Raw genomic sequence first — 23,969 nt, forward strand, 5'->3', positions numbered from 1 at the left:
TATCTCCCATTAGTTCCTATCTTTCCTAATATTATTCTTCAACTCAGTTTTTTTTTTTTCTTGTTAATTGTAATCACCAGTGCTTTTGGATTTGAGACATTGTGTTCTGATAACCTATTACCCTGAGCAACAGTTAATTGCCAAAATTAATTCTTTATGAGTAAATACAATTCCATATTGACTCAATATGTTAGTCATTAAAGAACTGACAGTTTCTAATGTTGTAAATATGACCCAAGGCTTATTTTTACTCAGGAAAATTTAGGACTCAAGGGAACCTCTGCACAATGAGTCACAAGTGAGTGATGACTTCAGGATAAACTCTGGAAATGGTAAATGCATCTGGAAAAACACAGTAAATACCTGCGCACTGTGCCATTTTTGCAAGGGCAAACCAGAAAACTGTAAGCCTACACACTGAAGTAAAGCTTTCCTGACAGTAACTATACTGTACACATCAAGTCAACTGGAAAATAGTTTCTTGGCACCATTTAAACACTACAGAGTTCTAAAGAGAAAGCTAAAAAGAGTTTGCTCAATACCGAAGACCTTGCCAATCTCGCATATATCCAGTTTTGCTCCTCAGGCTAATGATTTTCAGAAACTGCAAACAAGCAGACCCTGATGAAAAAAAAATCCTTATCTTGTCAATTTTTGTTTTGTTCTAGCAATCCAACAATATGAAACTAACTGGAGAAATGCCCACTAAGGATCCATGACTGCACCCAAGGGAACTACTCCAGAAACATACTGAAAACATAAAAGTTAAGCTGTTTGTTCAAAAAATGCCTAAGTTTTGTTTTCCTTGAGTATCTGACAGATCCATGGAGTAAGTTTTAGATTTACTTAACTGCATTCACCATATTTTACACATTAATTTTAGTTCATGTTACTTTTAAAGTTTATTCCCACCAAAAGCACTTTGCCTCATCTCCTCTTCACACAGTAATCCCAACACTCAAAGTCCTCCCCTCTAGCAGTCCTACTCTGTACACATGTTTTTTCTCTGGACATGGGCAGTTTAAAAGACAACCATAATTTCAATATGATAAATCAAGAGAGATTTTGTGTTTCTCTTCCTGTAGTTGCATACAACAGAAACCACAAATTAAATATACTTCCCCCTACATCCTAACATACAAAACCTCCACAATTCAAAGAAGGACTGCAGGAGATGAAAAAAGGAATACTGAATGGATTAAAGCAAACACATCCAGAAGCAACACATGAGATTCTTGCTGTGGAGCACCTCTAATTATGAAGCAGTTGATACTTCATACCATACTTTATTGGTTCATGAACTACACTCACCACGCAATTATTTTAACTTTGTTGTGAGGCTGAGAAGTTTAGAGCCCCCTCTCCAGATTCAGATATAGCTCTGGCTGAACATTTCCCAGAAAAACAATTCAGAATTCAGTTGAATCAACTATCAAACATAGATTCAGGATCTACATTTTCTTATTTGTCACTAGTATTACATTGGGTCTGATTAAAAAATAGACTTGAACATATCTTGGCATTACTTGAACATAATTTTCTTTATACCATCCTTTTTTTATTAGGAGAAGTGGACATAAAAACAACAAAATGTGCAATTAACCTGAACAAATATGACACAGAACAAGAAATACCTAGAAACTATTCATAATACTCTTAGTATCTCCTTTTCACTAAACATTATTAATCCCACACATTCTGATTGGATTAATGAAGTGCCAGAAAATCATGAGACCAGTTGAAATCTTATGAGATATTTAAAATAAAATTCAGAGGTTTTGCTTGCCTTTGGGTTTTGGCATTATCTTAACAGTGCCAACTTTCTCTTAAGGCTCAAAACCTTTCTTTAAAACAGAACTTCATTGCCTACATAACAGGTTTGTACCAAACATTGGGGCTTTGAGAAAAAACATCAAATATTGTCAAAAATCTTCAGTTAGCAATGTAGTCAAGATACAACTACTGAGTCATTAGTGAATCAAGTATTATCAGTGTGCCTGAAAACAGGCTTCATAAAACAGACTGTTGCTGTTCTCTGTAGAGTTCATTCACTAACCTCCCTTTCTATACATTTTATTTTATTCACCAAGTATAACACACCAGAAGTTATTTGCTAGAGCAATAGCCCTCTTTACATAATTTCTTGTTATAGTCCTTTCTCACAAAGGAATTTTTCACCTGAAAAAATAAAATCTTTTCATCAAGATCCATATGCTTTAAAAAACCCCTTTGAGACTGGCTTTATTTTTAATTATCACTAAATTGCCTAAGTTTCATCAAGTCAGAATTTCTTTGCCATCCAGTCACTTTGTTCCAATACAGTGGTACAAACAAGGAGACAACAAACTTAAATTGCCACAAGAGGAATTTGTTTGCTGTCAAGCTGTTGTTCTGGCTCTCCTACTAGGAGGGCAAAAGTGCTCACAGATTTCAATATTTGCTGGCCTTAAGACAGCTGTTGTTCTTTCTATTGGAGAGTGATAGAATCAAGGACAAAATTTAGAAGTACTTGATTCTCCTGCCCATCTTACTCTTTCCTCTGAGCTGGTTATAGAACCAGAACTAACGTATTCCTGTACATCAGCATTTTGACTACATCTTATGCCTTCCTCTTAAGTGAGCTCCATCTCATTGCTCCCACCAACTCCAAGGCTAAGAAAAAGGTGTCTCTGCTTACTGTGTCAACAATCCGGTACCCTTGGCAGAGGGCAGGCTCACAAGATACTGTTTGAAATACTGTCTACAATGGTAATAACGCACAATGTAATATGATACATTTTTCTTATATACTAATTAAACATAAATGCTTGCTTTAAACAAGGTAAGAGGTTTATGTTACACTGCCATGGACTAGAATTTTGTTTTCTGCAATAGATAGCAACTTTTTAAAAATGCTATGTTCACTGTAAAGGCCATGATGACTGTCTAATAACAATACAGAGTATGCATTATGCTTGCTTACAGCAGACTGGGGGGAACACATAGCACAGCCCTTCCGTGTTGTACTCCTGTATTTAGCTATGACCTTGAGCTTAATTCCAAAAGCCACTGGTGTGTCACACTGCTGATCCACTTTAAGAGCAGGGAGGCATTCTGAGAGGAGGAAAGGGTTACCAATCACAGTGGCTGAACATGACAATTCTGGATTGTATTTTAGGAGGTGTAGATCAGACAACTTATTTCTACCTAAAGACAGCTGTTTAAAATTAACACTTGCTACATACCAGATAAACCTTACTGACATCAATGCATTATTGAAACTACTATAAATTCTCTGTCCTTTCCCACTTTGTCCTTTGAGGTTTTTTCTAACAATGGCAACAATAAGCAACCACCTACCAGGGAAACCACCACTGCAAACAAACATTTTGCTACCCTGGAGCAGTGACTCACATTAACCAGAGGAACTACGTATTTACTGCCCTCGGTGCTCTGGCATTTCTGTTTCTTTTCTTCACTAAAAAAATAGTGGGTTAGACAGCACATATCACCTGGCAAAAAATAAGAAAATACGCTATTTCTGTCAAGTCCCTGGTATCTTAAAACACATACTGTGATTTTCAACAGGCAATGAAACAAAGTAAATGTTTCTCATAACAAGTGCCATGATGCAGTCAGGGAGATATGCACAGACCAACCCTTGCACCAACAGAGTCCTGCTAAAGACACTTGGGCTCCATATTCATACAGAAGCTATCCATTTCAAGATTAATGTCGTGACTTTTGATAGCCACATTAGCTGGAAAAGCATTTAGAGCCTTTTAGTAAGTTCTATTTTCAAACCACATGGTAACACAGACCTCTTGTGCCTTTCTACAGGAAGTCACATTCCCAGTGACATGATGCCCTTGGGAGAAGACAAGTTGCCATGTAAGACTCCAATCAAAGCCATTAATTTCATTTTTTACCTTCATTTGGGATGACAGTTAAAGCCTAGTGAGGAAGAGAAGAGCCAATAGCACAGCATGGCTTCCTCAGGGGCACCGCTGTCAGGGTAAAGGCACCAGGCAGGTCTCCAGTGGGAAGGATTCTACAGTGATCCCTGCACAGGTCACAGCACTGTCCCACAAGCTCCAGCATCCCCTCCCACATCAATCCCACACAGGAGCATGACATTTTAACTCACTAGGCAAGGCAAACACTGGCACCTCTCCCATCAACACGCTGCTTCATGCCCAGGTCCCATATGTGCCCCATACTTTGGAACTTCCATTTGTCTCTAGCAGGCATACCTTACATGCCTGACTACAAAACTTGAGATGGTTTAAGACTATTAGATCACTACAAACAGTCAAGCAAAATATTTAGCATTTCTCAGAATGCATGTGGCTCTATATTTAGGTTGTCAGCCTTCTAGGTGTTTCTGGTTGGGAATAACAGGAACATCTCTTAATACCAGCTAAACTAGTAAACCAGACACTAAGTTGAATAGATTTCTGTCAGTCTAAATGCACTGAATAATTGTGACTAAACTCAGGCAAAAGAACAGCTTTCAGAAGATGAGAATAACATACAGTTTTAATAAAAGACTACAGGGTCTGGTTTTTAAGTGTTTGTCTATGGGTCTGCAAGTCCTGAGAAATCTGCTGTATGTACTCAAACAGCATAGCAGACAAATCCTGCCTGCTGTTCTGGTCCCACACCAAAACCCTGTAAAAAGATAATGAGGACAGCATCACATTTCATAAAGAGATTTCCCGAATGCCTGCTGAGCTGACTTTATTTACAAGTACTCACTGAAACAATTAATTGCTCATACGTTCCACTCCACACTGCCACAGCTCAGAATTTTCTGCCTATACTATCCATATGGACATGAGCCAGAAAGAAAATTTCTATGTAATTATCCAATTAATTATTATTAATGCTAGCATTTAGCAATAATTGCCAGCTGGCATACATAACAATCACTTCACTTTCATTGTGCAGTAACTACAAAAGGCATTTGTTTTCTTATTAATAGCTATAAAAACCAAAGTTGAACAGTTTTGTTTTCAACTACAGAGGATCAGAAGGGCAAAGAGAATAGAGTGGTGAAGGACTGGACTAGGAGTCAGGAAACAGCTTGAATTCAGAGTCTGCAACTAAATTCCTATGCAACTGGCTCAATCAGTTCATCTCTGTGCTACAGGTTTCTATTCGTAAACTGATACTTTCTTATTCTTTGGCTTTATTGCTTAATTTTACTATCTGTTCTTTGGTAGTAAGAATCTCTTATACCATATGTTAATAAAGCAGAATGGGGTCCTGACTGACTACAGTCTATGAATTTTTCTTTGTACTGTTTAACATCTGGGGGATTTTGATATTAAAGATATGATTTCTTCTGAACCTAGCAGAAACTGACTGCTCCAGCTGGCCCAGAGAAATCAGCTGATACAATAATGCAATGATATGGTTCAAAAGTCCAAATGCAGTTACTGGAAAGTACATAAAAGCATACTATACCCTGAAATTTAGAGCAAGGTGTTATTCTTCAGTGCTTTATTGATATTAGCTAACCAATGCACAGAACCCCAACAACTTAATGGGAGAAACTTTGTTCTAATGGTTAGCATAGAACAGGATATCAATAGTCCCACACCTCCCCCTCAACTTCACCACAGATTTGCTGTATGAGACTGTTCTGATGCTGCTCTACAGCCCAGGTCCTCCATGCACAGCATGGGAAAAATCCCTACATAGCTACTCAACAGAATTGTTTCCAGTTTTAATTCATATTTGGGCTGGGAATTTAACAAGACAACTGTTTACCAAAATTTGCCCCAGCCTCATTCCAAATACACGTAGTACCTTCACAGCTACCAATTTCAGATCCATTACAATAGCAAAAAGTAAATATGAACTCTATCTGGTTTTTGAAGTTGCACTATACTGCTACTAATGTATTTATGAGGTCACTCATTGCAATAAATAGCATCACACACATCCCCTAGGCTGGGTAACAGTAGGTCCTAACAGCTGAACTTCATACAAAAGAGCTGATGCATTGCGTGAATTGGCCAATGCAGAAATCCATTAGATCTTGATCTTCAGGGGATCTATCCTAACATCCTTGGCACACTTAACATACCAAGTAATCTTCAAATCAAGCAGAGATGTATCTCATTTCACTTATGCTAATATTTGGCACTTTTCCCCCCTGACTGAGAGGATATAGCAGTTAGAGGAAAGTTGAAAACACCAATACAACCATGTTAGCAGGGTTCATCACTAGGACAGCCAGCATTCAATCAGCTTTGCTCTCCCTAGCAGGTCTCACACAACACATTGCAGGGATTACTGCCGAGCACTCGTGAGGGCAGCAGGATGATATAATATAGCAATTCATGCTCTAACAAAAAGGTCTGGAAAAGCAGCCGAATGGACAGCAGTCACTTACAAGGCATCATGGGAGCCCTGTTTGCCAGAACTCTTGCAAAGCAGACCACATCCTAGCTATAAATTTTTTTAAACACAAGTAGACATGAGTGATGTTTGTGATGAACAGCAGGGAACAGCAAAATACATTTTCCTATCACTGAAGCTGAGTAGTAATCCTCAAGTACAGTTTCCCAGCCAAGTACAGTGTGCCACATGCAAAAGTAAATTGCAGGAGCACAGAAAGTTTTGTGTACATACTCCCAACAGATAGGTTGCAGGTGTGGTTCACTGGAAAGCAGACAGCAGATCTAAGAGTTTGAACAGATTGATCTTCAAAAGGAACTGAATTTGCACTCCAACAAAGTGGTTTTCATCAGAATGCACTGCCAGTTTGCCTACGAGACTGCTGAGAAGCCTGAGCTTTCAGAAGCTTATGGCCCTGATAGTTCTGCTATGCAGACTTGCTCAGGACCAGTGGGGTACATCCATGCTGCCCAAAAAAAGCTTTCCTAGTACTGACCTTGAAATCTAGTTTCAAGGAATGGCATTATACAATGAACAAGGCCAGAGGCTCAGGATTAGCATTTGTACAGCATAACAGGATTTCAAGTGAGTTCCTACATGGTAGACCAAACCTGTTCTCAAGCAAAAATATGATGACTGAAATATCATTAAGTGATTGCTAGGAGATTTGCAACTTGGAATAGATTGGGTTTGTTGCTGCAGATGGTTTGTTTTCTAGTAAATATTAAAATTCTACTGCTTAGAGTCAAAAAAGGGAAGGAAAACTATTTGTCCTATCAGAGTGGTCATTTGGGAGTTCAAGGAATTTTTCCAAACAATATCAGCTGCCCATTTTAAAGCCTGCTTTTCTTTCATTAAATTCTGAATACTTTCCAGACTGATTTTCTTTGTTCTTTTAGCAGCAGGGAAACAAGCAGGAACAGCCCACAGCATCACAACATAGGAGCACAAGTCTGAACACCAGTGGAAATCATCTAAGGTACACAAGCAGAGTATTCATTATAGATTAAAACAGTCAGCTGTTTCACTCCAACTACAGAAAAAACATCATGAAGAATACCAGCTTTGAAAAGAAAGCTTCTAATCCTGTAACAGAGTGAATATAGTAAATCAACTCAAGAGCAAAAGGACATCAGATCAAACCCAGTGTCTTCTCCAAGTTTATATAAGTGATTCTCTGTACAGAGACTTCAATATCCCCTTCAGAGGGGCCACATAAAACAGAAAGACAAAGATACAAGTAACCTTAACTCTGCAGGATAGTTGGTAACATCCAGCATAGTTCAAGGGAAAAGTTTCAGGGCACCACATTAAGCAAATAAACACTATATTTCCCTGGAGTATAAGAAAAGGGAGTGGAGGGAAGAGTTGGAAAAAACAAAGTAAAATTGAGTTATATATTATGTAATGAAGTGACCCAGCAATATATTTTTTCTACTGCTGCAACACACTAATAGTGGCAGAGAAAAGAGCAGCATCAGAAACAATTTTGATTTTTTTCCTCCTGTTAGCAAAGGGCCTATCTCAAATACATAAGTGTGAAACATACTCATCTTCTACAAAAATATGGTAAATAAACCACACACAGCTTGCCCATGAATCACATCAGTACTACAGTAATTTGTAGAATAGGACAAACAGGTATCAGCAAGATAAAAAGGCTTCAGAGTTCTTTCTCCATAGAACAATAAATAACTTCCTCTTCCTTTCTGGCTACCAGTGCAGTGTGGTATAATAAAGATTTTGCTTGAAGTCTAATTCACCTAGCTAATTAAATGCTTCAATCCTAAAGAGATGAAGTTTTTCCAAGTCAGCATTTTCACCACCAGAATGCAAGATCAATAATAGCAAGATTCACAGGATATGTGCGTAATTACACCAGTGAATTCAGAACTAAATGAAATCTACCCACTTGACACAGGATTCATGTTTAACTATCTGCCCCCTCCTTTGTATGCCATCCATTCCGACTACAAAATCTTTGCATTCCTATGGAAGAGCTCTCACATCTGGTACTAAACATATGACATAATAGATCTGAATAATATTCCCTCCCAATTTTTCACCAGAAGCAAGGGCTACTACTAGCTCAATCCTGAATCTGTTTGCTTTGTTCATAACACTTGTTTTGGGGGCAGCAGCATTCTTATAAAGGTCTTTTCATCCTTACATTATGCAATCTTAATATTAGTTTAATGTTTCTTTCTCTCATGGATTATAAACACAAATCTCTAGACCCAGAATAACAGCCTTCATCCCTCTTATGACCACTTGTCTATCTTAACAGGCTTGTTCCCTACTTACTGGGCTATTAATCTTCAAATATAATCAGCTCACACAAGGAAAACAAACCCCTTCAGCCATCAAGTGGGAAGATCAGAGAACAAAACAGACAGTGTACTATAGTACAACTCACTTCTGGTCTATCCTGACTTTTGAATGCTTAGCTTTACAAATTCAGTAATGATCTTTTAACATTGCTCTGCACATTTGATCTCCATTTTTAGACCAGCTAGCTGAATTCTTTTCCTTCTCAGTAAGCTTCTGTAGGTTAGAATTCAAGTGGCCACCCTTATCAAATTGTAAGTTTATACAGTGTTAGTTACCCTTTCATTGTTAATTCTTATGCCTTGCACTTTTCAGGAGGCAAAGACCCACTATGGTTATCAGCTACAGTGTAGATATCCCTGGCTATTTCTTGGTTCACAGTAACATCAGTTAGTACCTACCCATGGAGAAACACCAGAATTTACATGAAACCAAACATTTTCATACCAGAATTTATCATACTCTTGGCATGGCTTTCTGGACAACACTGAAAAAAGTCAAAAGCACCCTAATCTTTGTGCCTAATCTGTTGAAACATTAGCCTTATGCAATGCAGTTTAAAACAACATTTTTAAATGCCCCAATTTCACTAGAAAACACACTTCAGAATTTGAGGTCAAAGAAAATGCGTTTGAATAAAAAAGCAAAATGAAAAGTTACATTTCTGAAGTTGTCCTTTAAGAACCACATTAGTAGTTTTTTTTATTTTCAAAACGTGTTTGAAACATCACATGCAAGCTGTGGGCAAGATGCCTGTATATAAACTCACTGATGTTTATATACAATTGCACATGTGTAATCCATGCACATGAATAAATTCAGTCTCACCAGCACCTGAGTCTTTTCTACATAGGAAGCTGTAACCAGTTTCTCAATTTCCTTCCCATTATGTTTATGCAATTTGATATAGGCAAGCATGAGCAAGCACTGCCATGTGCTAAGATGACTGGAAACTACACAGTATCACTCGTGAAACACTAAGCTCAAGCTGGAAAACCCTGCTGAGAAGCAAAGTACAGCAGCTTAGGTTCACTGCTGTACAAACAGTCCCACAGCTTTTGGCTGTTGTTGAAACAGGGGCAAAGGAAGACTGTGCTTTCAGAAGGCAACACAGACATGGTCCCAGCAATCTTGACAGAGTAAGCCATGTTTGACAGGACAAACATTTAGAACCTTAGATCACTCAAGCACTAATTTTATTTCATATTGCAAAAACTCAGGCAGGTTTGTCAAATATAGCATCCCTAAGAGGTTTCAAGGAAACCTACACTTTTCAAGTACATGCTTTTATTGATAATTACCAATTTGTTGGCAAAGATCTATTCTTAACTGTGTGCAAACAGTTATTCCCCTTGATAAGCTGGGGTACAAAAACCTCTTAAAAATACTAGTTTGAATTTCTACTCATTAGCGTTTCTGTAAATGTTGTGATGGAACACTAGACATCTAGAATACTTTCTTCAGCAGAAAAAGCCAGAACAATGGCATTGAACTATTCCACACCCTACTGTATCAGTAATAAGAGAATATTTTCACTTTGAAAATATCAAAGCATTATACATTGTCCCAGTAATATCAGCTCTAAAGAATGTATAAATGCTTAAAATGCTCAAATGAATAAAGCTTCCAGCAGAAATCACACATCTTACTAGCATTTGCATTTTGAAAACAGTCTCCCAGAAAGCTCAAGCAATCCTGCAGAGTTGCTTTAGAATAGTTACTGCGGTTTAACTAAGATTAAAGTCAAAATAAGTTTCTTGATTTTTTTTCAGTGTGGATGAAAGGCATATCACTTCTAATTACACAAGAAAACACCTCAACTGAGTGTTCAGACAGTAAGTCCATTTGCAATCCTACTTGCTTTCAACTGCAACAGATTTGAGAATTGAATGTTATCAGATAGTCATCAGCTAAGGAAATTAAAGCCTGGAATTCTGCAGCAAATTAGGACTTCGCATATTAACTTTGGTAAAGAACTTTGAAGCATTAATGCAACATCCCTGTGGAACCATCATTTCCAAAGAGGCAAGCCACCAGAAGGAGTGACATAGTAAAAATGAAGTTAAGCACCTTACTCAAGATCACATACTAAGTTTTCCAAGATATACAATATACACTAACACTTCTTATTCCAGAGGCACAAGTCCAGAAATTCAGTCCTGTTTAAATGCAGGAATAACATCCACTATAAACATAAAAGGAAAGCAGCTTTGTGTCTTCTCTGTATTTAAAATTTAAACAAATCTTAATATTCTCACCAGTAATAAGGAGACCAGGTACATGCGAAAGGCCTGCAGCAACTTTTTTTCCTTTATCTACAAAGATGCAAAGTATGGAACACCTTAACATTTTAATGAAGAAAAGGAGTCACATGGCTCCTAAAGCAAATGGACATTTCTGGCAGCTTCAGAGGGAGCTGGAAGGAAGAAAGGTTCTTCACTGAATCAATTCCAGCATCAAATACCAGAAGCTGCTGAGAGGTGGCCCCCTCCCCCAAATTAAAATACCTCAATAGACTTCTGTTTATGGTATGAGACTAAACTATAACATATATTTTAGAATAATAGCTGTGAGAATTAAACAATGCCCTTAGTAACCTTAAGTGTCAATGAGAACATTGAGCTTCAACAGGAACTTGTTTTATTCTCAAAAGTGACTAAACTGCTTCACCTGCACTCCTTCAAAAAATCTGATACTCAAAAGGTGAAGAAAACATGAGGATTAAGCTCTAAGACAGTATTTAGTGAATCCTAATTAACTGTATTACAAGCCTACATCTAGTAGAATTTGTTAAACTATTTTTATCAAAATGTATTACTATGAACATTTCAGTGATCAGAAATGAAAGCAAACACTTCATAAAGAATTCCAATTCCACTGAGCTACTGCAAATTCACAGCAACTGTAAAAATTTACTAGATTAAAAAATCTACAAGGTCATACAAGACAGCTATCTATATTCCTGCAGAAGAAACGGGGGTGTAGAAAACATTCTTTTTGCACTATTCCATATCCAGAAAGACATAACCACGGTTAAAAGCTTTAGTGGTTTACAGCATTTCAAACTAAAGAACAGTGACAATCCAGCAGAGTCTAAAGGACAGGACCTGTGCCAGGAGTCCGCTTCTATTCCTGGCTCTGTCACTGGTGGGCTGTGTGACCTTCAGTGGAGAGCTACCCCTCCCTTCCTTCAACCACCCCTGGTCCGCAGGGGCACAACTGCCTTTGGCTATGCCCCTAAGTGACCAACACGAGGGGACTTCACTAGAGGGCAGTAGGCACTGCTGTAAAATGGCCAGGGCAGAACAAGGGTAAGCTGCTAGGCCTCCAGTTCTGTGTGGTAGCACATAGCTTTCTCTTTCAACTAAGTATCATTAATATCTTATCGGTTTTATTCTCAGAAACTGGTAAAACTACATTTTCTGACTTACCTGACCCATCCCTTGTCTTTGCAAGCAGAGTACAGTTGCTACAATAAACTGCAATTAGTTCTTCATTTATCTGAAGTGCTAAAGCCCCAAACAACAAGGTCTAATTCCATTCTTTCCAGACCATCATCGATAACATTTAGTACTTTTCATTTACAGGCCCAAGGCTCTGAGCCTGTAAATGAAGCTCAAACCTTTAGTTTACAATTTAGCCTGTCAATTTCAAACAATAATCAAATAATCATAAATAAGAAATGAATACCCCCAACATCTGGTATGAAGAAAGATGGTCACATTTACCGTTATACTAGCCACAAAGATTATAGTTTAACAGAATTTAATTTTCCAGTTTACCTTTGTTTTCCCTTTAAAAAAATAAGAGCAAACCAAGAAAATCAAGCTTGTTATACTTGGACCCAAACTGAACTATAAAACCTCCATCATTTTTCTTGTCATCTGACTGCTTTTGAGATACTGAAATACTATAAATCACCTTCAGTAGTGATAAATGTAGAAACTGTACTTCATTACAGTAAGTGAGAAAACATTCTAACATTTTCACAATTTCACATTTTAGCAAAGTAAGAAAGAAAGCTTAAAGAATGTGGGTTTAATTTCACTCTCCTCCTGCCTTCAAAATATATCACTGTCAGCTTCCCAAGAACAGCACATCCAGGAAATATTTCAGCCATACTATTATGGTACCTAGCTGCCTCATTGACAAGACACACAGCAAACATTAAGTGCTCTGCATCAGAGCAAATATATTTTTATAGAAAATTAGCATGGCAAAAAGTCCTCACAATTTTATGTTTTCTGTAACACAGAAGCATATAATGACCAGTGTTCTTCACATGATCAACCTCAAATCTAGTAGTTGCAATTTTGTGTCTGTATGCTTTTAGACATGTGGGATGCTAACATTCACCTTGGCCTAACCTTTCCTCGATCAGAAAAGATACAATGGAATTTCAGTCAGTTTGTTCATTAAACATCGCCAGCAATTAAATCATTTCAGTAATACATTTTTACAACCTTAAATACAACCCTGGAAGTATATACCTATGAATTTAGAGCCTATTTTGAGAAGTGCATTCATCTTTGGATAGTGGTAAGAGTTTCTCACAGCCTACTTAATTTTAGAAATACATGTATTAAGATGGTTTAGTGATCTATTTCCTGCCAAATCCTCTCTACCATGTTTGACCATAAACTTGGTTTCAACCCTCCTCCTTGGCATTTCATTTCCACTGCAATTAGCTCATTCTGACATTCTCTCCTCCCACACTAACGCATCTCAGAATTTTCCTTCTATGTCCAAGATCAATCTCCCATAATGTTTTTTTCTATTACAGCACACCTTCGGTTACTGTATCATGCTCCCCTTCTGCCTCCTAGACATAAAAGTACCTCTGGAAGCTTTGTACCTTTTCTGCTAGTCTGATGTTACTCACCACTTCTTGAATCTACTGATCCCCAGTCTGCAATCACATTATTTTACAGATCAACTGTTGCCAAACCCAAGTTGATTTCCATATTGTCACCCTAATTCATCAATATTTCCAACCTCTCTGAACTCTTCACTCAACTGCCTTTGTCATCTTTTCAATAGGAGGCTTCTGGGTATATCACAGATGTCTCAAATCTACCTAAAAACCTAAACCACTTCCCTGTCTGTACAAATGTTCTCTGCAGATCCATTTCTTTGCACATGAACCTAGGCATAATGGTAGAAGTGTTATTCTTCTCTTAACATTTAGATTGAGCTGAAAAATTTAAAATAGATCCCTTCAAAAATAAAGAAAAATGTCAAAATATAAAATGAATAGATTTTATTCTGTATCTCAACATAAACTGGGTATTAAGATCTAGAATTTTTCTCAAGGAACATAGTCATAGTCTAAATATGAAGGGTTTGGATTTTTCACTAGCATTTAGTTACATTTCATGCCATCAGGGCTATTCTCTGCAAAAAATTGAAAATTATATGGAGGAAAAAGGTATTTATTCAATGCCAGTTGTACAGATGGGAATCTTGGATACACCTGACTAACAAAACAATGACAGCTACAGTGTTAAATAATACAGAGTTCCCTTCTCCCCTTTCATGCTGTAGAAAACCTAGATTTATCTACACAGATATACACTTCAGTAATTTTAAAGTCTTGTGTCATTTATTTAACATTAATTCTTCTTAACTGACATTGATATTAAAATTAAACATTCAAATTCACATTAATTTACTAGTTAAAAACATTTCCAAGACAAGCAGTCTATATTTAATACCATGCCTTCCTACAAACACTATGCCATATATACTACTTGTATCTAAAAAACATACTAAGATTTTACATTTCAAAGTGTCAGCCTGATTTGAAATTTTTGATTTTTGGAATAAATTCTGAACTTGGCAATCTACATTACAAGAGTCTTAGTATCCATTAAAAAAGGAAGATAAGTAGTATGCCATCATTCAAAGGTCAAAAAATTCTCATAGGAAAGTGATTTCTAGCCAGTCAATGCCAGTTGCTATGGCAACCACCACAATGGTTATGAAGGCTCTAACCTTATTCAGATGAATAAAATGGGAAAAAAAATCACAAGATACTATAACAAAACACCCTGTACTATAAGTCTTCCTGAAAAAAGAAGCTGAAGGACTACCTCCTCCACCCCATTTAACAATATCCAGGCTGGCAAAAACGCCTTCAGTCTACTATAAAAGCTTATGGCATTATGTTTTAGAAATGCTGCAACTCTGCTTTTCTTGTGACTGCAGTATTCTTCAGCTTACAGACAGGTAAAAGACTGAAAATGAGCTTTTAGTATCTAAGGATAATGGGTGTTACCTATCTGAAGTAGTAGCAGCAAAGAGAAGAGGACTATAAAATACAGTAGGGAAAAAGGTAGTGAAGAAAAAGATGGATTCTACCATAACAGTCTAAAAATAGATTCACTTCAAATGAAGCATGTACAGTTGAAAGTATCTACAGAACAAACAGCTCCACCTAGAGGTTAAAAAGCAAGGGATATTAAAGCAAGCTTACAGCTAAAAGGTTTTCAAGACTTAAAAATACCCTCTAAAATGGTCTGCAAAATCGCCAAATAAAATAAAAAATTGGCTTCAAAATGCATTGTAAAAAGTCACCTGATCTTTGAGAATAACTTTATAAAAAACAAACTGAAGACAAATCTTGAAATGAAAATATCTAAAATAAAAAACTGCTCATTCATACCTTAAGCTTCTCGCACGTCAGTGAAATTCACACTGAAATCCCAGGCCCAGGGAAGTCAGTAAATTTTGCCAGTTTTCAGCATGTAAAAAGTCAGCCTCCCAGCACCACTTCAATAAAGATTTATACCCATGTTCAACACCAAGTGAACAGTCCAATAAGGAATGAAACTTCTTGCACATGCAACGCTTTTTCAGGCCCCAATCCTTCATACTTACCTACCATCTTCCACTTATTTCTGCAAGAGTTACAATGCCTCTGCTAAGTTGTTACATGCTCCAGAGCAAACTATTTTGCTTGTCAGCTTTCACAGTAATTAATCTTTTCTAGGTCTGTAGGGAAACAATTACTTCCACATTTCAGGACAAAATCCAGGCTTCAGCACACTGCTTAAGAAACTACACCAGGCTCCAGTAAAAGAGCCCAGTTCTTTTCCCTGGCAGCATGAGAAGAAACCAAACCCACGGCCTGCATTAGCAAACACTCTTCTGTGCTGCATCCACAGCAGGAGATACACAGTCTCTGGATGCCTTCCCACACCTAATCCTTCAAGTTCTAAGGCAGTGAAGTCATATCTGACTACCCATGTCTCTCCAAAGATCATCAGTTACCTGGCCAACTGATTTGCAAAATACATCTTCTCTAACATGCTCTCGCTTCACTAGAGAGCTTTAAATAAGGGTGGATAGTCATACCTCCAACTCTCCTGCTTTAAATCTTTTCTCCACTTTATACTGATCTGGTCACTCTTCATCTAAAGTCCATGCATGCATTACAACAATGCTTCAAATAGATCACCAAGACTGTCCTCATAATTCCTCCCAGATTTTACCCCACAGCCTGCATAAAAAAAATAATCTTATAAAGGCATTGTTTCTTGAGCCTGTACTGGATGCTTCATAGCTGTGCCTCACAATACAAGTAGTGATACAAAACAGAATAAAAAGGGTCAGAAAATCAAGAGCAAAGGACTGCTGCTGGAAAACCGTTGGGTTAGAGGTCTGCCGCATTACTGCTCCAGAACAAAGCCATGCTTTGTTATCCCCTCCATGCTTCTGGTAGCATTGAATTGCCTCATGGTGTTTTCCCCCTTTTTTTACTTTCCCAATCTATTCTCCTCTCAAACCCCTATCCCTCTTTGTCTTCCTCCCATATTGCTTTTCCTATTTACCTGTTCTAGAGCTGTACCTTCTAATGGCATCCCTACTCTCTTTTTTGTTTAGGTTCTTGATTCTATGTAGCATCATGAAAAGATAAATAGTTTATGACAGACCAAAACATCGCTTACACCTCCCCCTAAAAAATACTAACATTAACAAGCCAGAAGCAGTAAAACTGACAAATCATTTTATTACCATTAAACATCATCTTAAAAGTCCAAGTGCAGCACTTCTGAAAATCAGGCTATATTGTGCCTAAACTTTAATTTGGAAACTTATGCAAGTGTGAAAATATCTATCCAAAAGACACTGCACAAACTATTCTTGAAAGATTTCTACAAGGTAACACTTGTTCCAGTATTTGAAATAGCACTCATCAGGAACCTTTCTTGAAATATCTTATAATATGGATTTATATACTGTATTTCTCTGAAAAGTTTTCCATTTCTTTCAGTGTACAAGATCTCAAAATTTTTAAGAAGCATCATACACATACAGTCTCAAGTTTGAATATCTAGCAAATACAAACCATAGCTTACATGCTAAGCTGGTGCCAGAATTTCCTCCTAATTATTTATCACAGGTTGAATACAAATATATGTTTAGGATTACTGGTTTATATTAATTTGCCATAGCAGAAGCAAGCCTCATTTTGTTTTTATTTAATATATCATTTTAAATAACCCCTGAATCTAGAACACAGGATTATGAATTCCTACAAAGCATGACTGAGCATTACAAAAAATGCTGTAAGCCCTGGAAAAAACTTCAAAAAAAACTCAGACCTATTTTGATCTTCTATTAACATGTACTAGCAGAGAGAAATAAGGGCCTTTCAAAGTACCTGTTCATATACAATAGCTTCCTTTTCATGTGCAAGTTCACCAATTTAACGCCAAAAATAAACTCACCACCTTTTTCATTTATCATATCCTACCCAGGGAATAAGAAAAAGTGAACTGTTTCTCCTTCAGCATTCTACTCTAGGATCTCTAGTTTAATAACCCGTATCTCAATGCACACTCCAAAATCATACTTCAACTTCAGCATTGCAACATGATTCCCACATCAGATGAAAACATTGATTTCCAGCATGAAATGAAGAAGCAGAACTCAAAACAACTTTTTATTTGCTCTGAATATCAAACACAGTGTACATCAAAAGCTTCAACATTTTTTGTTGCAATCCAGCTTGCTGACCCTACTTAAAATTATAACAATGAAAAATAAAACCTTTTCTTTCCTTTTGGAATAGTCTGCATGTCACCACATCTTTGAGAACAAGCCTAGTCTTAAGTCTAATTTTGCAGCTCTAATGCAAGATCCTCTATTACACTCAAACCTTTGGGTGTTGTGGTAAGCAAGGTTTACTTTAAATACCATCAACACAGATAACAGGAAAGGGAAATGGATGGACCAAACCAATGCGTTCTGCGGCAATCCTAGTTCATGCAAATACAAAAAGTATTAGTATCTAAGCTGTGCTTTCACTTAAATCTGCTTAATAAGAATAAATCAGCTCACTAAAAATGTTTAAATGAAAAAGTACTCTAACAAGTAGAAACCAAATCCTAATTCCTCACATTTCATTTTTGGTGTTCTAAATTAAGTAGAGATGGCACCAAGATACTAAATCAACAAAATATTCAGATCAGGCTATTAACAAAGGTCTTCCAGAAAGTAAGTATAAACTTGACTTAGGAAACAAAGAACTGATGCTTCCTTGGCTTTGTAAATGTGTTTCAGCCCAGGGTAAGCAACCTAATGTTAAGCTCAAGACCAAAGAAAATAATTAATACAAATACTTCTGTCACATTAGATACATGAAGTCTCTTTACCAGAAAGTGCAACACTATTTTCTCTACAAAACCCCAACTCCACTTTACCCAAGCTCAGTTTTGAAGCAATTCCTGTGTCGGAAAGTGCTGGCAGAACTTGCACCAGTAATTGTCCATCCATAATACAGCTTACAAGGGAAAGTTTTACCATCACTCAATTCTTTGTTGAGAGAACAAACCATTGAACAATTTTTAAAAACTCCCAACAATCTCCCTATATACACTTGCAAAAAATGATAGTTGGAAGCAATGAATTGGGCTTTGTGTTCTTCCAGGCATCATTTCCTCAGAGGGATATCTTTAAGCTTTTGGAAATTGGCAATTTAATAAAGAAAATCATTACTCATTCTTTTAAGACACCAAAATATTTCAAAACTTACTTCCAGATGGTAGAGACTACAGGCCTTTGTTGAAATGTGTATTTATGTATTATTTTTTTTAAAAATCAGGGAAAAAAATCATATTTAAACCCAGTTTACTTCAAGTACAGGCTGAACAAGCATTTCAAGAAGTTCTTCAATCTGTTTCTTAACAGAAGTTCTGAAGAATTAAAAACTAGATCTGTGCTCATGTATAGGAATAAAGGCTTTTTCCTTCCTTTCACAAGAAAAGGTTATGTTAGTGAAATACACTGATAAACTGTGACACTAAAAATTAAAACTGGGTGATGCTACACATTATTTTTAAAGCTTAAAGACTTTTTTACAGCTTAAAAAAGAATGCATCTCCTCAGAACTAAAACTGATGATTGAAAATACTGTTACATTACTGACATATGAATCTACTTGTCACTATTAAAAATGCTTCTGTAAATGACTTCAGTAAGACTAAAAAAATACAGAAATACTTACATTGCATTTACTTTATCTTCTGGGCCCTGAACTTGGCCTGTTACAGTTCCTTGACTGGTATTTTTAACCCAGCCAACCACTCCTAATTTCCTAGCTTCCTCTTCTGTGTACTGATTTGAAAAACAATAAAAGAGGACAATCAGCATCAGCACATAAACCACATGTACACCACCTAAAACCCTACTTTCCTTTTTAAGGCCTAACTTAAAAATCTATGGATGATGCTCATACTCAGGCATTAAGATATTCCTGTCAGCTCTGAAGTTGCAGCAGAAACAGCCAACTTTTGAACAAGAATGAGGTTTGACATACATAAATGCACAAGTTAATTCCCACTTCCATTTTTGCAGCTTTTAATACTTTTCCTCAAAAAAGTATACATAAGATGGCTCCCACCAAGATATTACACTGCTCATAAAAGTCATCTTTATTATATGTACATGCATAGAAACCTTCTGATGGTGTGAGGTTCTCCTCCCCCCCCCCGGGAGGCTGAAGACTTGCTCCCCTTATTTCAGGAACTTTTAGCACAGTTTTGATCACAAAGGACTACAAATCCCATTTGACTCCCTTGTACCTACTATTATTTCTTTCTATAGCTCCTATCACTGCTCATCTGCCTTTTCAACAGTGTCTGAACCCATTAAATTTGCTACATGTACAAACTTCATAGTTCCTTTTCTCTGGTTTCATCTTAAATCCTTTCCACCTGACTTTGACCCTTTAAATTCTACCCCCAACTGCTGCATTACTACTAACAAATAGCAACAAAGGTGATAATCTAATTATACTTGTTTTCTAATATTTTTTCAATATCACAACAAATTATGGTCTCCCACCTGTTTACTTCTTGTGATGAAATCAGGACCTTCCAAGTAACTTTGAGGGTTTTTTTAAACTTTCTCATTTTGTCTTTCACATACATATGAAATATATACATGGTTTTAATAATTTGTCTCTAAACACTGAAACAGTAGGGAACAGAAAGCCTGTTTTGCAGGAATCCATTATATTTTTGTTCCATGTAGGATAATAAAAACATTATTAGCCAATACACAGTACTTCATTAATAGCAAGTTTATTTACATTAAAGGTATCTCCTTTCTTTTGCTTCTTGCACATTTGATAAAGAGGTACAAGACTACATGGCCCATGTTTTTATCTTGTATTACAGAACATCAGCAGACTGATGACTTACAATAAGATCTGACAGTTTTCAATACATTTTGTTGAGAAATAGCCAAACATTTTAGAGCTCAGCTCAAAGCAAGACAGAGCAAACTTGCATCTGCCCATCACATTGTGTGGGCATACACTTTCCACTTGACAGAATAACTAAAAATTCAAGACATACTATATCATAATCCTCTACTTCAATTTTGCACTATTTCACAATACATATAAACTATGCATAAAAACGTAAGTCTAATATTAAGCATGGCCCACTATTCTCACACAAAAAATTGTTCTTATTTGAAACATGTCCTCTTGCTTCTTGGGCATCTGTGAAATGCAAAACTACCTGCTGCATGTTCAGAGCTGGTGGAGATGTTTGGCCAGGATATGAGCCACAGACTGCATGTTTGTAGCACACAGTATAAGGAAATGCAATAAGCTTTTTTTAAATACTGGTGCTATAATTGCCATTAAAAACACTAAACTGGAAGACATTGTTTGAGAAGCTAGTATCAAGATCTTCAGATTTAACCTTTCTAAAGGTTAACATGTTATAATACCCCGTGGCCATTTCATCACAAGTAATCCAAATACAATCTTTAGATACTATACAAACAAGCAACACATTAGCAAGCTTTTAAAAAATCCATTTTAATATAACAATAATATAAAACATTTTTTCTTTTAAATCCTCTTGCAATACTTAACCATCTGACTTAGAACTCAAACCAGCAGCTGGATATATTTATACTCTACAGACCTGCTGCCATATTTTTAGCACTGGAAATACTATACTGTAAAGTAGAACTGGTAAATCAGACATTGCCTTACCATCCTGAAACAAACACCTAGAAAAGAAAGAAAAAGACATTAAAATAATTTGAAATACCACTTCTAGGAATTTCACTTAATATAAAGTTACAGTAAACTGCATCCAAGCTATCTGCGGTCTTTTCTGACAGAAGTTTCAGAGAGCAGTTAGGAAATTTTAACATTGGGCAAACTCTGCAGAATTTGGACACAAGCTGGCCTTGAGCTTTCCTTTCAGTAAACGATTATTTTCATTAACACAGCACACGTAGGTCCCTCTAGTGAGAATTCTGCAGTATGGGAATTGTCTTGGACTTAATTTTCATTCAAGTTTTGCTGCCACCGCGGGGGGGGAGGGACGACACGGGACGCTTTCCCACATAGCCGCACTGACAGAAGACACGAGCACAAACGCTGGTAACAAAGTGCTTTTGACAGCACAGCCTGTGCTCTCCAGGGAACCGGGCGGGCCGTACCATGGAGGCACATTTACAACCTTTTATTTCCCCCCCCACCTTTCCGCTAAGGACCAGGCGACAGCAGCCCCTCCCGCTCCCCCACACGCCGCCGCCTCAGCGCCCGCCCGCCTCACTCGGCCCCGCACGCATGCGCGGCCCGCCGCCCCTCAGCCCCCCGCCCATCTTTACCTTGCACTCGGCCAAACACTTCGTAATCCACCGACTTGAGCGCGCCGGAGGCTTTCGCCAGGGCAGACATGGCAGCGGCACCGATGAAGGAAGAGCCGCTGTCGCGTCGCGCGTTGCTCTCCGGGCCGCGGCCGAACGGGGCCGCCGCGTCCTCCCGGCGAGCGGCGTCCGGACGGGAGCGCGCGAGGCTCAAGCTTCCCGCGTAAGCGGCCGCCTCAGGCAGGGGCGCTCCGGGAACCGGGGAGAGGGTGGGGCACGACACGGCACCCCAGACCGAGCCCGGGCTGGTGGCGGGAGAGACCGCCGCTCGGGAAACACCTCTCCCTCCGTGAGGGAGGCGGCCTCGCAGTTCTGAGGGGAGGCGCGGCCCTTCACCACCTCAACAAGCGCCCTGCGGCAGCTGCAGCCAACGGCGCGTCGTGAGGTACTCAGCCCTCCTGAAGGAGTTAGTTATTCCCTCTTCTAGTTAAGGTTAGAAACAGGTTGAGAGAACGAAGGTCTGAACGAGACTGCCTCCTGTTTCAGGGCTGGCACAGTAGATGTATACATGCAACCAGGTTTCCCACCTGAAGCATCCCGTGACAGGTAACCAGCATTAGCCTTCTTGAGGGCTTTACAAGAATCATTGAAACAAAAACATGTTTGCCACATGTAGCTGAACTGAGGTAATTTTGACTGATAAGGTAGAAAGTTAAGTAGTTGAGAGCTAAAACATACAAAACCCCCCAGATTTATCTTGGGCATTGTTCCCTAGCAAGGCTGCATGACTGACTGCTCTCACATCTCCACTCCACATTACTTAAACTTTCACCCAGAGTTTTAAAAGCTCATTTCTCTCCCTATTCAACCCCTGTGCTGAGGCAAATATCAAAACCAGCAAGGGGCTAGAGTCCTCAGCTGCAGCAGCAGGCCTTGGAGACAGAAAGCTCTCCTCATGCAAACTATTCACCAAACCTTCACAGTGATACCTGTTAGTGCTCATGTGTTCATTAGCAAACCTTTCCAGAAGCATTTGCATGAAAATTCTTTTATGCAGATGCTACACATGCAAAAACACAGGCCAGAAACTGGTTCTTTAATAGGCTGTCTCTCCAACAAACTCCTACAAAGATTTTCTATGGCTGCTTGCCGTTTAACTTCTCTCCCCTGTGTTTGCTTTTTCTAAAAAAAAATTCTAAGTGCCTTCAGGCAGAATTCTACACTGAAAACAACATTTAACCAACCTTAGAAGATGAACTCAGCCTTCTCTTACTCACCAAGACATAAAACCAAGTTAACTGTGACTTTACAATAAAAATTAAAATAGAATTATTTGCTCTCTACATTAGAGAACTCCCTCCCACACACCATGTCCTAGCAGTAATGCAGCATAACCTGAGTTGTTTACATGTTTGGATCTCAAAACTAGAGGGAAGTTAAAAATAGATCAAGACCTAGAAAAAATACTGCTTTTCTGAGACACATCAAGTAACTAGAGAAGCAAGCATTCAATTCAATGCAGAACAAAAAATATTCACATAGAATCAGAAAACTTCCAGTATCACAGGGAATAGGAACACAACAGACAAAGTTTCATCATTTGCTTTAACTATATAATATTAAAACAAACCCTTGCCTTTTTACAGGGGTCACACAGTTTGCTGGCATGGAATCAGCACCATTTTGTTTTTAAGAAGGAAGATTCTACATGAAGAGGAATAGAACACAGTATAGACTGAAAATCTTCTGTCATTTGCTGCCATCTTCCAGCAGTGAAGAGCAAGACAGGTAAAAAAGATAAATTTTACAATAGCAGCCTACTTGCAGTATAAAGCATTGTAACACAAGCCTTAAAACCAGAGCTTTTTCTGGTACTGATTACACTTTGTTGTCTGCACATTCCAGCACTGGCAGCCTTTGTTTTATCAAGAGAATCTTTGACTTTCCAAGTGAATTTTCTTGAGTCACTCAGGTCACCTCACCTCTGACCATTCCTGTCACTATCCTTGAGAGCTTCCTGGCTCAGAGATACTCTCATCTCCTGTCTTCCTACTGCTATTGTCTTTTTTCAGAAAAAATCAGTTTAAGATTTTTTTTTTTTATTTGCCATAAGAACATCTTGCCACTCTTTC

General features: G+C 37.9%; 1 protein-coding gene across 1 annotated transcript in view; it reads right to left on the reverse strand.

Moving 5' to 3' along the window:
* ACYP2 (acylphosphatase 2) overlaps positions 1-22,143 on the reverse strand; it is a 42,009-nt gene extending 19,866 nt beyond the window's left edge. Inside the window, exons 1-3 of the mRNA XM_075749937.1 lie at positions 21,859-22,143; positions 21,233-21,249; positions 19,226-19,335 (exon numbers count right to left, since the gene is read on the reverse strand). Of these exons, the coding sequence (XP_075606052.1) occupies positions 19,226-19,335; positions 21,233-21,249; positions 21,859-21,928 (197 nt within the window). The 5' untranslated portion in view covers positions 21,929-22,143. The remainder of the gene's footprint in view (positions 1-19,225; positions 19,336-21,232; positions 21,250-21,858) is intronic.
* Between the last annotated feature and the right edge of the window lie 1,826 nt (positions 22,144-23,969).

Source organism: Balearica regulorum, chromosome 3 (genome assembly GCF_011004875.1).
Source record: "Balearica regulorum gibbericeps isolate bBalReg1 chromosome 3, bBalReg1.pri, whole genome shotgun sequence".
Taxonomy (NCBI): domain Eukaryota; kingdom Metazoa; phylum Chordata; class Aves; order Gruiformes; family Gruidae; genus Balearica; species Balearica regulorum.